The 16188-nt window shown below is 42.3% G+C and overlaps 1 protein-coding gene across 1 annotated transcript in view; it reads left to right on the forward strand.

The window, feature by feature from the left end:
- The window catches only part of RFFL (ring finger and FYVE like domain containing E3 ubiquitin protein ligase), a 114993-nt gene that overhangs the window by 85104 nt on the left and 13701 nt on the right, over nucleotides 1-16188 (forward strand). Inside the window, exons 4-5 of the mRNA XM_082244310.1 lie at nucleotides 2472-2552; nucleotides 11036-11246. Of these exons, the coding sequence (XP_082100436.1) occupies nucleotides 2472-2552; nucleotides 11036-11246 (292 nt within the window). The remainder of the gene's footprint in view (nucleotides 1-2471; nucleotides 2553-11035; nucleotides 11247-16188) is intronic.

Raw genomic sequence — 16188 nt, forward strand, 5'->3', positions numbered from 1 at the left:
TTGATGGGCAGCAATCTTTCCTGTGGAGACCAAGTCCCCAGCACTGAAATGACCCATCGCACCTCCCCATCCCAACAGGCTGGCATCCCCTGAGGTGGCCACCAGGAACCCAATGATGGACACTTTGGAGCTGCAGATTCCACAAGAGGAAAACTATTGGATGAGGAGCTCACGAAGGCTTTCTGAGAGACACACTGACCCTGAAACTCCACAGGCTCTGAATCCCCTGAAGAGGAATCTACCATCTGACCACCTATAAACTCCACATCCTCTGCCTCTTTCTTGATGTCCACTCATTCCCTCTCCAACACTGGAGGGGAACCAGGAGAAGGGGATGGTCTGTGCATTCTACACCCTGACCAATGGAGGCAAACTTCCTACGAAGTTTTTCTAAATCTGTTAACACTGACACAGGGTCCTCCTTGGATACAGATGATGTCACTTTAGTAGCCCCCAGACCAAACACAGGGGCTCTGAACCACATGCTATACCTGGTCCCTCCTCCAGACCTGACGACAGCCATGTGCCCCTCCCAGGCGAGCTCCCACCTCCACACTTCCTGTTAGACATAACAAGTGTGCTGAACAAATCGAGACCTATGCCTTAACATGCAGTTCCAATCAGTACGGGAGTATACTCAAGTGTACAGAGTCCCAGAAATCACACCCCAGCTGCCAGTGTCTTCTTCCTCCCACAGGTGTCACATCTACCAGCAGACTGAAATGCACTGCCCTCTGTAGCAAACAAATTCAGGCTGGCTTATCTGCAACCACCCACAATGCCCATTATATGTTTATAAGACTGCCAGGACTCTCTCATCCACTGGAGCTGGTCTTTGTGCCCTGCCACGTGGGATGAACTTCTCAAGTTAAAAAAATGAAGAGAAACCCTGATGGGAAGCCTAATATCCTTGCTAGTGGAAAGCCTAATATCCTTGCCAGAAGTAATCCCAGATGGACGACAATCTTACTGACAGGAAATTTAGGTACCCGAAGTCTAAAAATTGGCCTGGGAGCACACAGACTGGGAACCCAACAACCTTTAGTGAGATCTGGAAAGGCAGGCAGCACTGCCAGGGGAAAGTCGACTAAGGCAATCTGGAATTCGCCATTCCTGCCGCTGGATCTGCTTAGAAAAACCAAGATCCAACTTTCACCCATTACGGGGGGCAGTGTCTAACAGACCCTCAAGGAATGTAAACCCCCCCCCCCCCCCTCCCTCCTTTCCACCCTTTCCAGGGATCCACTGCCCTGGACCTGTATAGCACCGTGGAAAACTAGTTACTACTGCAGAGTTCTGTACATGCAGGGTCCAGCACTGAAAGGTCACATTACAAGCAATCCCTGTGAATCCGTCCCTCTGTTGTAGTGGGGCCCTGGTATCAATTTTTTTAGTGTCAAAGCTGCTGGAATGAACATGGAATGTCAACTCTTGATCCCTACAGGAACCATTGATAATCTGGCAATGCTTGTGTAGAGCACTGTACATCAGTGACCATCACCTTCTGGCACTGATGCTCTTGTAAGGAGGTGAGAGAATATAGAGGAGTTCCTGTCTGTCAGTGTCCATTCACCTCTAGGTGACGCAAAACCCAGGTAGTGATGCTTATTTCCAGCCAAAATCTCTATTATAAGTTTTTGATAGAGTGGAGAAGGATTAGTACTCTTACCAGGAATTTTTGCTGTTAGGGTGACAATGGTTTCATGAAGAGGAGACATCAGCCATAGGGAAAAAAAATCTAGGGTTCTAGTTTTCCACAAGTCCAATCACGAAAAAAAAAAAAAAAAAATTGTGCAGTTTGTTTAGCTGTTGCAAATTTTCCTTCTTTTTGACTGTTTTTTTTTCCTTTCTTCCCCCCCAACATTTAGATTGCAATAGAAATCTTCTAATAAAGCTCCAGATCACCCTAAAAATTTGACACTGTATGTCCAGTCAAAATGTTTATTTATATTCTAAATATATATGGGGATTAAAACTCCTAATAGTGTCATGCTATATAATCTAGATTCAGGTTTTGGTACAGTCATCATTTTGAGTGGCACTATCTAATGAGCTGACTTTGATGAAGCATGCAGTACAGTCTTTTTAGACTTTGTAGGCTTCATGTATGTTCAATAGAAACCAGGTTTTGGATGACAGCCCTCGAGCCTAAACCTTCAGACTGGGTTTGCATAACTTAAGTATGAATGCCTTTCAATGGAGCCAGTTCACACATGTCCGCTGCGGTGCACATTTGAAAAGGGTCCTGTGTATTTTTGGGTCCCGTTCAGGTGCTAATTCAGGGAAAAATTTGCACCTGAACTGGTGAACTCAAACACACAGGACAACCGGACTGCAAACCACAACTGGAGCTGTGTAAACCCAGCCTCAAAGTAAGCCTGTATTGGGGTTATTCTTAAGAAACATTGACATTTTTTTTTTTTTCTGCTCTGCACCTTGTCTCACATATTTTTCATACTTCTTCACTGCAGACAGACCAAAATGTATCCCCTAATGCAGATTCCAGAGAACACGGACTGATAGAGGATCAGCAGGATGAAGATGAAACCGAGGTAACTTTACTTATCTACCAATATGGTCTACAGTACTAGATTACTGTATCTGCTGACATTCTGAATTATCTGCACTTTTTTTTTTTTTTAACTTTTCAAGCTCCATAATATCTGAAAAGCCATATCTCGGGAGTGAGTTGGGACAATTCCAAGTTGCTTCAGACTTTATAGTACTAATGAGATGCATTCCTCTATAACAAAGTCCCAATTCACCCATATCCAGAAAAGGGATCTTCTATTTAGAAAGGCAGGGATTATCTGTGGTTGGTAACTCTTGTGGGGAGATCTTGTGCCAGTCCCAGTCCTGCATTGCTAGCCAGGGCTCTTCTCCTCAGTTGAACTGGTTCTAGTCCTGGAGAATCTACCAGGAACAGTGACTTCTTAATGCTTGTGTTGCTGGCTCCCTAGTAAACAATACAAGTGAATATATTGGAAATGAAGAACATGGCAGATCCATGGTTTTAATGGGTAGACAACAACCCAACACCAAGTAAGCTGACAAAGCATGGCAGGGAATCAGAACCTCATTTGCTCCATCTGAAACTAAGCAAAAGTAGAGTTCCCATATAATTTAAACTATGTACATCTTTAAATCCTTGCTACACAGAAACCTAAACTCACTTTGTATCAATCCTGATAAAATTATTCAAGCTGTCTCTCACAGCCATTTCCTTATTATGTATCCACAACTAAGTTAATTACTACGACCGAAATATCCCATCCATAGCCAGACTACTGTGAGGTAACTGTCCCCAAGTAGAACCATCATAGAGCTGTAGATAATAAAAACCTAGGTGCCCCCCAGCCTGCTGATTGTTTAGTTCTCGGTCTGCAAGGAGCAGTGAGTGGTGACGGCACACTGAGATCTAGACCCAGCTGGCTCTAGCTCCTGATGATATGGTCTGGAGCCTTTCTGAGCCTGGAGCCGCTCTGCGACATCAGCTGATAGCAGGCAATAGAGTAAGTGCACTCCTGTGACCCACAAAAGTATGGTCAAAACATTTTCTTTTTAAAGCATGTCTCCAGACAAAATAAAATATAATTTGTACAGCTTTGGAATGCATGCACATTTCCTAACACTTTATCCCTTGAAACATGCTGCAGGTTAAAAAAAAAAAAAAAAAAAAAAAAAAAAAAAAGGCCAGACATATTTTATGCTCCTAACTTCCTCTTTGACATTACAACACGGCTCTGAATTCTTAGGCATGTGGTGTTGGCTCTTCCAACTTCACTTTTGATCGATTACAAAGAACATCTCCCCCTAGGAGCTCTATTTAATGGATTTATTTTTTTATTGGTGACAGATATGTTGAAGGAATATATCATTTTCATGTTTCCAGAAACAAATTATCCCTGCTGTAAAGATTCATTAATGTCTCCAATTAACTGTAGTGGGGAATGCTTATTTTATATTTTGTCCCACTTTTGTATTTGAAAGTGTAATACTTCAAGTTGTAAGACTGCTTGAAGTCCTTTGACATGCCATTGTCATATTCATTTTTAATTTACATGGTTTCAAGATGTCTTGTTCATGACTGCACCCTTTGTAATCGTATAAGCACTCAACGTTCTTATTGCACTGCTTATTATACAGTTAATTATTTCAACATTCAGGGCTGCCAATAAAGTGACACTGTCACGATGGAAGTATGGGACTGACATTGCTGGCCTTTGAAGAAAATGCTAGGTACTTGCTTATGTCCGACTTGAGCACTTTTGAGTCATAGCTCCAAAACAGATATATTTTTAATAAGTGTCAGCATTCCTTCTTTCTATCTGGGCCGAGTCAGTGACTCTGACACCACTGATGCCAAAACTTTAGCAGACAGAGAACTGGCATTCCCAAAAGGAGAATTCAGCAGTGGCATCCTTCATGATTTTTACATGACCGAATCCCTTTTAAATAAGCCTGTTGCTTTGATTCATGTATGGTCAAAGCATATGTTCATTGTAATCTGCTTCTCAGAATCCGGAAACAAAAACAACCATTTCAGATGAAGGCTTTCCGACCACATGACTTGTTGGGGCTGCTTTAGGACATGAGTTGGGAAACGTTAGTTTAAAGTGACTTTTAAAACTCCAGTTTTTTATTTGTTAAAATAATAAACCTGTTATACTTACCTGCTTTTGCAGTACTTTTGCACAGAGCATCCCTGATTCTCCTCTTTGGGGGTCCCCTTCCTGTTCTCCTGGCTCCTCCCCTGTGGCCCTATAAAAAGCTGCTTTCTAGGGGGGCACCTGTGTGGACTTGGTCCCGAGCCGCCCTGTCTGCGTCTGTTGACACAGACCGGGAGGCTCGGCTCCATCCCTAATCACAGCATTTGATTGGCCCCTGTTGCTTTCAATCTGCCTTATGAGGAAGGAGACAGCAATGACAGCTGGTGCTCTTGTGCACATTGCTGGATTGGGATCAGGTAAGTATTGGTGGGCTAGGGGTATCTTGCAGCACAGAATGATTTTTACCTTATTGCATATAATGCATTATGGTAAAAAAAAAAAAAAAACCTTAAAGTGGAAGTAAACTCAAAGGCATAATTTGTACTTATAGGAAAGCCTATAATAAGGCGCACCTCTAGGTGCTGTAAATATCTCCCAAACGTGCACCACTTAGGAGATGTTTACATTACATGCAGACGATGACTTCATCGGCGCATGTGCTCTGAAGGAACAGCCACTCGTGCCATTCCTTTAGATACCTGTACCATGAATGACTGCTCCCCTTTGCATGGGCGGGAGTGACGTCTGCGCATCCGGAAGGATGGTGAAGATGGACGCTGCCTACATCCTATCGCTGGAGGGCTTCGTTTTCAAGTAAGTTTCACATAATGTGCTAGTATGCGATGCATACTAGCACATTATGCCTTTACCTTGCAGGTCCAAAAAAACACCCATTGGTTTAAAACTACTTTAAGGCTTTAGAAGCACTTTAATTCAAGTGTCCCTACACGGGCACATGTTGTCAGTACCTATTAATTGTGTAAAAATACCTTTTTAGAAGGCCATTGACACTCAAAGCTGTTTGGTACGTGATATGTACAAATGCTTTCATAAAAATTCATTTGTTGGGGAGTGAGTTTGTCACAATGTGGAATCTTTATCTCCTTATTAGTAGGTTACACTGTTAGGTGGTAGAACCCTTGTCTTTATTATAAAGGGCAGCTGTGCTTTTGGTTCTTAGAAAGCACATGACACATGCACTTTTTTTTTTTTTTTTTTTTTTAGCATCCCATTGTTTCGTAAGTGTATGTTTAAATAGGAAGTTGATGCTTGGCGGCCTTACTAGAAGTATAGGCTTCTCAAGAGCTGGTATTTCCGATGTTACAAAAATGGTTCATTCCATTTTTTCGTGAAGGCTTTTCTTTCACAAATATACTTTGTGTAGGCGTGTGTTCTATATACAGTATGTAGCCGCAATTTACCAAAGCATATAATGAACAGTCAGCAGTATTAGACATGCTTTGAAGAATCCATAGTGTCGTACACCCTAGAATTCCTTTTGAAATCCACCCACTGTTGTGTACCATCAATCACAGGCACAGTGACTGTGAATTTGCATTGTCAGGTGTGTGAAGCCTGATGGGGAATTCTGAGACTAGTTCCCCCATCAGGTCCACCTTGTCTGTGTTTGACAGTGGATGACAGTGTAAGGATTCCTAAGCCACTATTGGACTGAATAGCAGCTATAGAATCTGCCCACTGCCATCTGCTGTCAAAAACATGCATGGCGGACCTGATTGGTATAAGTCTGAGTTCCCCATCAAGCTCTGCCCTCTGTCAGTTCAGTGTAATTTGCCACATTGGTTGCCAGGACGTGGATGGCTTTCATCTTGGCAACCAATGTCTTAAATGCCAAACTCATTCATACATTTTAGTAATAAATACCCAACCCCTCAACTGTATGCCAACTTTGAATTGATCCAAGTTACCTTCAGTTTGCTTATCTGCGAATTGGTGGTAATTATTTTAGAATCGGTCGCAGTCCTAGTGACCGATTCCAAAAGTGGCGATAGTAAAAGCTACCTGAATCTGGTGCATGTTTCAGTACTTGTACTAAAAGTGACGCAAGGCTTTCATGAATTAGGCGCTGGTCATATTAAAGGAGCCATACTGCCAAACGAGTGATATTACTGCTTTATTATAATCCCCTAAATTTATTGTTTTTAGCAGAATATATATTTAAGGAACACGTTTTATTCAGAGTATAGCATCAAGACAAACTCCTGGGATATTGATCTGGTCAGTGAAGTAGCAGAGGGGGTTGATAATCAGTTTCAGCTGCTTTGGTGTTAATGAATTTAACAGCAGGTGCACTAGATGGGCAACAATGAGATAACCTCCAAAACAAGAATATTTTTACAGGTTGAGGCCACTGACTTTTTTCCCCTACCCCTCTTTTCTGACTGTTTTTCAGTAGTTTTGCATTTGGCTAGGGTCAGTGTTACTACTTGTAGAATGAGGCCATACCTGACCCTATAGAGGTTGAACAGGCAGTCCAACTCCTCCAGGCTGGCACATCAATACGTGCCATTGCCAGAAGGTTTGCTGTGTCTCCCAGTACAGTCTCAAGAGCATGGAGGAGATTCCAGGAGACAGGCAATTACTCTAGGAGAACTGGACAGGGCCGTAAAAGGTCCTTGACCCATCAGCAGGACAGGTATTTGTTCCTTTGTGCAAGGAGGAACAGGTTGAGCACTGCCAGAGCCCTACAAAATCACCTTCAGCAGGCCACTGGTGTGCATGTCTCTGACCAAAAAACAGAAACTGACTTCTATGAGGGTGGCCTGAGGGCCTGACATTTTCTAATGGGCCCTGTTTTCACTGCTTGGCACAGTGGAGCTTGATTGACATTTACCATTAAACACAAGAATTGACAGATTCATCACTGGCGCCCTGTACTTTTCACAGACGAGAGCAGGTTCATCCTAAGCACATGTGATAGAAGTAAAAGGGTCTATAGAAGCTGTAGAGAACGTTATGCTGCCTGTAACATCGTCCAGCATAACCGGTTTGGTGGTGGGTCAGTGATGGTCTGAGGGGGAATTTCCATGGAGGGACACACAGACCTCTACAGGCTAGATAATGGCACCCTGACTGCCATTAGGTATTGTGATAAAATCCCTGCTCCCATTGTCGGACCCTACGCTGGTGCAGTGGGTCCTGGGTTCCTCCATGTGCATGACAATGCCCGGTCTCATGTAGCCAGAGTATGCAGTCAGTTCCTGGAGGATGAAGGAATTGATACCATTGAATGGCCCCCCACGCTCGCCTGACCTAAGTCACATAGTACACCTCTGGGAAATTCTGTTTCAGTCCATCCGATGCCGCCAGGTTGCACCTCAGTCTGTGCAAGAGCTCAGTCCAGATCTTGAGCCTCCTGGTCCAGATCTTCGAAGAAATACCCCAGAACACCATCTGTCGTCTCATTAGGAGCATGCTCCGATGTTGTCAGGCATGCATACAAGCAAGTGGGGGGGCCATACAAACTACGAAGTACCGTTTTTGAGTTGCTTCAATGAAATTTCAACAAAATAGACTTGCCTGCTGCATCATTTTTTCACTTTGATTTTTGGGGTGTTTTTGAATTCAGCCCTTTTGTGGGTTGATAATTTTCATTTCCATCAAAAGATGTGGCATCCTTTTGTTCCTAACACAATCCCCAGTCCATATTAGTATAGATGTTCAGCATGATATTTTTTCCCATTGAGAGCTGATGTGTTTTTAAAGTGCATTTTTTTTGTATCTCAGTGAGTACACCCTTCACATTTTTGTGAATATTTTATTATATCTTTTCATGTGGCAACACTGAAGAAATTACACTTTCCTACAATGTAAAGTAGTGAGTGTACAGCTTTTATAACAGTGTAAATTTGCTGTCCCCTCAAAATAACACACAGCCAATAATGTCTAAACCGCTGGCAACAAAAGTGAGTACACCCCTAAGTGAAAATGTCCAAATTGGGCCCAAAGTGTCAATATTTTGTGTGGCCATCATTATTTTCCAGCAATGCCTTAACCCTCTTGGGCATGGAGTTCACCAGAGCTTCACAGGTTGCCACTGGAGTCATCTTCCACTTCTCCATGACAACATCGCGGCACTGGTGGATGTTAGAGACCTTGTGCTCCTCCCCACAGATGCTCAATAGGGTTTAGGTCTGGAGGCATGCTTGGCTAGTCCATCACCTTTACCCTCAACTTCTTTAGCAAGGCAGTGGTCGTCTTGGAGGTGTGTTTGTGGTCGTTATCATGTTGCAATGCAGCCCTGCGGCCCAGTCTTCAAAGGGAGGGGATCATGCTGTGCTTCAGTATGTCACAGTACATGTTGGCATTCATGGTTCCCTCAATGAACTGTAACTCCCCAGTGCTGGCAGCACTCATGCAGCCCCAGACCATGACACTCCCACCACTATGCTTGACTGTAGGTAAGACACACCTTGTCTTTGTACTCCTCACCTGGTTGCCGCCACACATGCTTGACCCCATCTGAGTCAAATAAGTTTATCTTGGTTTCATCAGACCACAGGACATGGTTCCAGTAATCCATGTCCTTAGTCTGCTTGTCTTCAGCAAACTGTTTGCGGGCTTTCTTGAGCATCATCTTTAGAAAAGACTTCCTCCTTGGACGACAGCCATGCAGAACAATTTGATGCAGTGTGTGGCATATGGTCTGAGCACTGACAGACTGACCCCCCACCCCTTCAACTTCTGCAGCAATGCTGGCAGCATCCATATGTCTATTTCCCAAAGACAACCTCTGGGTATGACTCTGAGCATGTACACTCAACCTCTTTGGTCGACCATGACGAGGCCTGTTCTGAGTGGAACCTGTCCTGTTAAACCACTGTATGGTCTTGGCCACCGTGCTGCAGCTCAGTTTCAGGGTCTCAGTGACCAGTATGAGAGAGTGAGTGATGACACCAAATTTTAACACACCTGCTCCCCATTCACACCTGGGACCTTGTAGCATGAACGAGTCACATGACACCGGGGAGGGAAAATGGCAAATTAGGCCCAATATGGACATTTTGACTTGGGGGTGTACGCACTTTTGTTGCCAGCAGTTTAGACATTAATGGCTGAGTTATTTTGAGGGGACAGCAAATGTACACTGTTAGACAAGCTGTACACTCACTACTTTACATCGTAGCAAAGTGTCATTTCTTCAGTGTTACATGAAAATATATAATAAAATCTTTACAAAAATGTGAGGGATATACTCCCTTTTGTGAGATACTGTATATGTATTTTTTACTTTGATCGTTTGCACTGGAATTGTTGAAAGTTGCAATAGTGGTTTGAGTGTTGATGTGGGGTTGGGGGCGGGGGGGGTCATGAATAAGGTTTGCACTAAGTGTGATGCCTGTTATTTAAAATGCCTGCGTCCTGCACGTTTTTACATGCTTTTTTCATGCAAACGTTTTGTCACTATGGGAGTTTTTTATGTTTCTTTTCATGGCAACAAAAATACACTTGCAAAAGTCCTGGATGAAAATTGGATGAAAATTGAGAAGAACATTGCCCTTAAATATAATGGCAGCGATTTCATCATGCTTTTAATGTACATCTCCTGCAGGTGCATATTCAGAACCCTCACCAAAATTATAAACCAATGGTTAGGATGTTGGGGAGAGGGCTGGTATCTTCAAAGTTTTCTCACGACCTTTTTTTGGCTTTGTGTGGCCACAGATATGGCCGTACAAAGCCAAAAACGATCCTGAAATTATAACCCAAGTTTCTAGTCATTGCTATCACTTTTGGCTTGAAGCTGAATCCATTTAATTCAGGTAGCAGTGTTTAGCCTCGCAGCCATGAGCCCAGTAGTGGCATGGCAATTTAAATAAAAATATCTTGATACTAGAGACATAATAAGAATCCCAAATGTTTCTGGGAAGAATGATTTTAAAATTAAAATCTTTGAGTAACTCCACTTTTGTTGAGAAAAAAAAAATATTCCCCTCTGGGTGATTTATGTGTACATTACAAGGATTTTAAAAAACTGTTGCAGATTCCTACTTTTTGTTCTTTAGAAACAGCTGTTTGTGTCCATGTGCGAAGTGAATCTATATGGGAGTGGTTTTATAATTCATATTCAGCTGCTGCACCTGCAGGGTTCTAATGAGGAAAGTTGCAGGGTCTGCATCCCTGTGGACGTGATTTCCCTTTAGGAGTATCTCACCAAAAATGACTTTATTTTTATTTTTTTGCCGGCGCTGCTTAAAATATGATTTGTATTTTAGTGCAAACAGGAAATTATATTTCTGGGGGCATTCTGTACACTATCTGTATACAGAACACCTCCAGGTAGCCATATTGCATTGAATTTTACATAAAATTACAGCACCTGCACATTGAAAAGGAATGGTAATTTTTTAATAACATTCAATTACGATATGACGTGTGCCGCAATTTGTATACGCTAGATCATTTTTTTTAATGTGCTAATTGTTTTATCCCACGAGTTACCCTTTACATTTTTTTTTCCTTAGTCCATAGATTCAGAAGAGATACTGGTGCCAGGAAGAAGGGCCTCACTTTCTGACATCAGCCATCCAGATGACATAGAAGCCTTGTCTGTGCGTCAGCTGAAGGAGATTTTGGCCAGAAACTTTGTGAATTACAAGGGCTGCTGTGAAAAATGGGAGCTAATGGAGCGTGTAACTCGACTGTACCATGAACAGAAGGATCTTATACAAAAAGGTAGTTTAATCTACAAGCAAAACCTATAAATTTTAATATACAGTCGATATAAAAAGTCTACACACTCCTGTTAAAATGTCAGGTTTCTGTGATGATAAAAAAAATGAGACACAGATAAATCATTTTAGAACTTTTTCCACCTTTTAATGTGACCTATATACTGTACAACCTAATTGAAAAACATTTTTAAATATTTTAGGGGGGGGGGGGGGGGTAAAAATAAAAACCTAAAATAATATGGTTGCATAAATGTACACACCCTCTCTTATAACTGGCAATGTAGCTGTGTTCAGAATTAAGAAATCACATTCAAACTTATTTTAAATAGGAGTCCATACACACCAGCCATCATTAAAAGTGCTTCTGATTAACCCCAAATAAAGTTCAGCTGTTCTAGTAGGTCTTTCCTGACTTTTTCTTAGTCACATCCTACAGCAAAAGCCATGGTCCTCAGAAAGCTTCCAAAGCATCAGAGGGATCTTATTGTTAAAAGGTATCAGTCAGGAGAAGGGTACAAAAGAATTTCCAAGGCATTAGATATACCATGGAACACAGTGAAGACAGTCATCAGGTGTTGAAAATTTGGCACAACAGTGACATTACCAAGAACTGGACATCCCTCCAAAGCTGATGAAAAGATGAGAAGAAAACTGGTCAGGAAGGCTGCCAAGAGGCCTACAGCAACATTAAGAAGCTGCAGGAATATCTGGCAAGTACTGGATGTGTGGTACATGTGACAACAATCTCCCGTATTCTTCATATGTCTGGGCTATGGGGTAGAGTGGCAAGACGGAAGCCTTTTCTACAAAGCAAAACATCCAAGCCCGACTAATTTTTGCAAAAACACATCTGAGGTCTCCCAAAAGCATGTGGGAAAATGTGTTTATGGTCTGATGAAACCAAGATTGAACTTTTTGGCCCCTAATTTGAAAAAATGTTTGGCACAAAAACAACACTGCACATCACCAAAAGAACACCATACACACAGTGAAGCATGGTGGTGGCAGCATCATGCTTTGGAGCGGTTTTTCTTCAACTGCGACAGGGGCCTTAGTCAAGGTAGAGGGATTACTGAACAGTTCCAAATACCAGTCAATATTGGCACAAAACCTTCAGGCTTCTGCTAGAAAGCTGAACATGAAGAGGAACTTCATCTTTCAGCATGACGATCCAAAGCATACATCCAAATCAACAAAGGAATGGCTTCACCAGAAGAAGATTAAAGTTTTGGAATGGCCCAGCCAGAGCCCAGACCTTAATCCGATTTGAAAATCTGTAGGGTGATCTGAAGAGGGCTGTGTACAGGAGATGCCCTTGCAATCTGACAGATTTTGAGTGTTTTTACTAAAAAGAGTGGGTAAATATTGCCAAGCCAAGATGTGCCATGCTGATAGACTAATACCCAAAAAGAGTGCTGTAAAAAAATCAAAAGGTGCTTCAACAAAGTATTCGTTTAAAGGTGTGCACTCTTATGCAACCATATTTTAGTTTTCACCTAAAAGATTTCATTTTGTTCAACTGAGCTTTCACATAAAGGTGGAAAAAGTTCTGAAATGGATTTATCTTTGTCTAATTTTTTTACTTTACAGAAACCTGACATTTTAACGGGGTGTGTAGACTTTTTATATTCACTGTATATCACCATCAGATACATTTAACAAACTTGCTGACCAGCCGCCGTACATATACTGCGATGATGTACCCGTACGTCGCTTCGCAGGAGCCCATTTGCCAGAGGGGAAGCTGATCTGCAGGGCCGGCGGCCGCGATGGCCTCCAGGCATCTGCGATCGCTCCCCGTGGAGACAGAATGGCGGTCTGTCCTTGTAAACATGGCAGACCACTGTTCTGTCAGCAATGAATCTATCTAATCTTATTTAGGAACACAGTTCCCTGTGTTTCTTCCAGAAGTCCATCCCACACAGCACCCCCTAGGGACACATTTAACCCTTTGATCGCCCCTGGTGTTAACCCCTTCCCTGCCAGTGTCATTACAGTAACAGTGCATATTTTTAGCACTGATTACTGTAGTAATGTCACTGATCCCCCCTGTGTCACTGGTCAAATGTCAGGTGTCCAATCTGTCTGCCGCAATGTCGCAGTCCCGCTACAAATCGATGATAGCCGCCATTACTAGTAAAAAAATAAATAAAAATGACAAATCTTTCTCCTAGTTTGTAGACGCGATAAGTTTTGCGCAAACCACTCAATATACTTTTATTGGGATTTTGTTTTTAGCAAAAATATGTAGCAGAATACAAATTGGCCTAAAATAAAACATTTTGATGTTAAATTATTATTTTTTTTAATTGGGAATGTTGAATAGCAGAAAGTGAAAAATATATATATTTTTTTCCAGAATTGTCGTTCTTTTATTTGTTTATAGCGCAAAAAAATAAAAATCTCAATGGTGATCAAATTCCACCAAAAGAAAGCTCTATTTGTGGGAAAAAAGACATCAATTTTGTTTGGGTACCGCGTTGCACAACTGCTTAATTGTCAGTTAAAGTAATGCAGTGCCAAATTGCAAAAAATGGCCTGGTCATTAAGGGGGAAAACCTTCCGGTCCAGAAGTGGTTAAAAAGGCAGGGCAAATCTTAATGATTAAAACGCAAGATATAGCTACTCTAGAAGCCATTAAGACTTAAAGGTGGTTAGAAGAAAAACATACTCACCCCCATGACCCAGAACTGACTGATCACATGACCACTGATCACTCAGCTCTCGGTCTCCTTTGGGCAGAGAGTAGTGATGGTGGTCAGTCACTGCTCTCCATTCTGCTCCTCCAGCACTTGCAGGTGAGGCTGGATCTGGCTCCCAGCCATGTGCTGAAAGGTAGAGCCACCTGTTGATCAGGCAGCCAGGTGGATCTGACATTGTTGGGATCCTTCCTGAGCCTGGTGCAGGTCTGTCCTGTCAGCTGATAGCCGGCTACTGCTAACGATTAGTTGATTCTCGGTCACAGGAGAACAAAAGTAAGGCCCCTTTCACACAGGTGGACCGTTCAGATCCGCCTGTCAGTTTTTTTGGCAGATCTGAACGGTCACCCCATGCATCTCTATGGGGCATCGGATGTCAGCGGAGAAATGTCCGCTGACATCCAATCTGTGAAATCTGGACAGATGGAAACCCCTATTTTCCATCCGTCCAGCGGATCGGATGGGATGGGATCAGATGAGAACGGACAGACGGCCCATTCCCATCCGATTCCCCCATAGAGATGCATGGGGACCTGACAGCTGTGTCTTCGTACACAGCATGGAGAACAGCTGTCATCCTCCTGCTTAGCGGGGGATTGGCGGATCGATCCCCCACTGAGAAAAACTGAGTCCGTCTGACGGACTTCGTTTGTGAAAGGGCCCTAAATGTACTTCTGCAATCCTCAAGTAGTACAGGCAAAAAAGCTTTGGGCTTACCACCCTGATATGACTGATTGGATGCACTGTTCATTTATGTTTATGGTAAATACACATTTGCCACCCTCTTTGCTCTTTCACCTAAGCTCACTGAGCTATCAATCCATTTGTTTCCTTGTGTACCCTTTAAGGCTCTTTATCCTTATCATACACTCTGCCAGTGGTTCTGTTTTATGTAAAACTGTACTATTTTATTGTATGCTGGTCGTGGGAAGGTCATAATTTTAAGTTGCCCTTTTCACACACAATGCTTCCAAAGGTCTGTCTGTACCTTCTATATCTGTCATGTTTTTGTATTGACGTATTTCACTAAAGAAATAAGGGGAAAAAAAGCTTTGGTCTTTTCGCGTTCGCTTAGGATACAGTGCACAGAAAAATTGATTTTAGCCGCTTGCTGACGGTATACTATAGATATATGGCGGCTCTCCTGTGCAGGATCATATACCTAGTACGTGATCCTGGATCTCCAGGTCTGGGGCGCGGGTGCCACCCATGGCTCGCTCCCCCTGTGATTAGACTCAGCGGTAGCTGATTGACGGAAACGGTGGACTCTGTCTGCCGGCACCCGTCTGCTTTCATACACTGATATGTAAACAAGGCAGATCGCCATTCTGTCACTACAGAAGACATGAATCCTGTGTCTCTGCTAAGCCTAGGCACTGATCCATGCCTTCTCCTAGTACAAACACCTCTCTCACAGTATTAAAGCACATGTCAGGCACACATTTAACCTTTTATCTCCCCTGACGTTAACCCCTTCCCTGCCAGTGTCATTAGTTTGTGTCCCAGCTGTCTGCCACAATATCGCAGTCCCACTATAAGTCACTGATCGCCACCATTGCTAGCAAAAAAAAAAATCCCATAGTTTGTAGATGCAAACGTATCAATACGCTTATTTGAATTTTTTTAACGAAAAATATGTAGCAAAATACATGTTGGCCCAAATTGATGGGCTTTTTTTTTTTTTTCTGGATAGGTTTTATAGCTGAAAGTAAAAAATATTTATTTCTTTCAAACTTGTCGGCCTTTTTTTATTTTTGTTTTATAGTGCAAAAAATAAAAACTGCAGAGGTGTTGAAATACTAAAACAAAGCTCTATTTGTGGGGGGGGGGGGAAAAAGACACAAATATTTTTTTTTAGGTCTAGCGTTGGGTGACCGCGCAGCGTTGGGTGACCGCGCATTTGTCAGTTGAAGTAACACAGTGCCGTATCGCAAAAAATGGCGTGGTTGTGGCAGACTGTCCTTTTTTTCCTGAACTTTTTTTTCATCTTCTTTTTTGCCTTCTGAATAAGCATTTAATTTGTAGTAATTTTTTTAATGGTCCACTAACATCAGCTTAACCACCAGTGTTAATTTTGGCAGCAAATTTCAATTTAGTTTTAGTTATGTTTTTTTTTACTAAAATTTATATTTTAGTTTTGGTCATATTTTAGTCGACTAAAATCTTCAGTACATTTTAGTCAAATACAAATGGAGTGGGTTTAGGTAAATTGTAATGCAAACTAATTTCCAAACTGATTATAAC

Source organism: Pelophylax lessonae, assembly GCF_965119305.1.
Source record: "Pelophylax lessonae genome assembly, chromosome: 2".
NCBI lineage: Eukaryota > Metazoa > Chordata > Amphibia > Anura > Ranidae > Pelophylax > Pelophylax lessonae.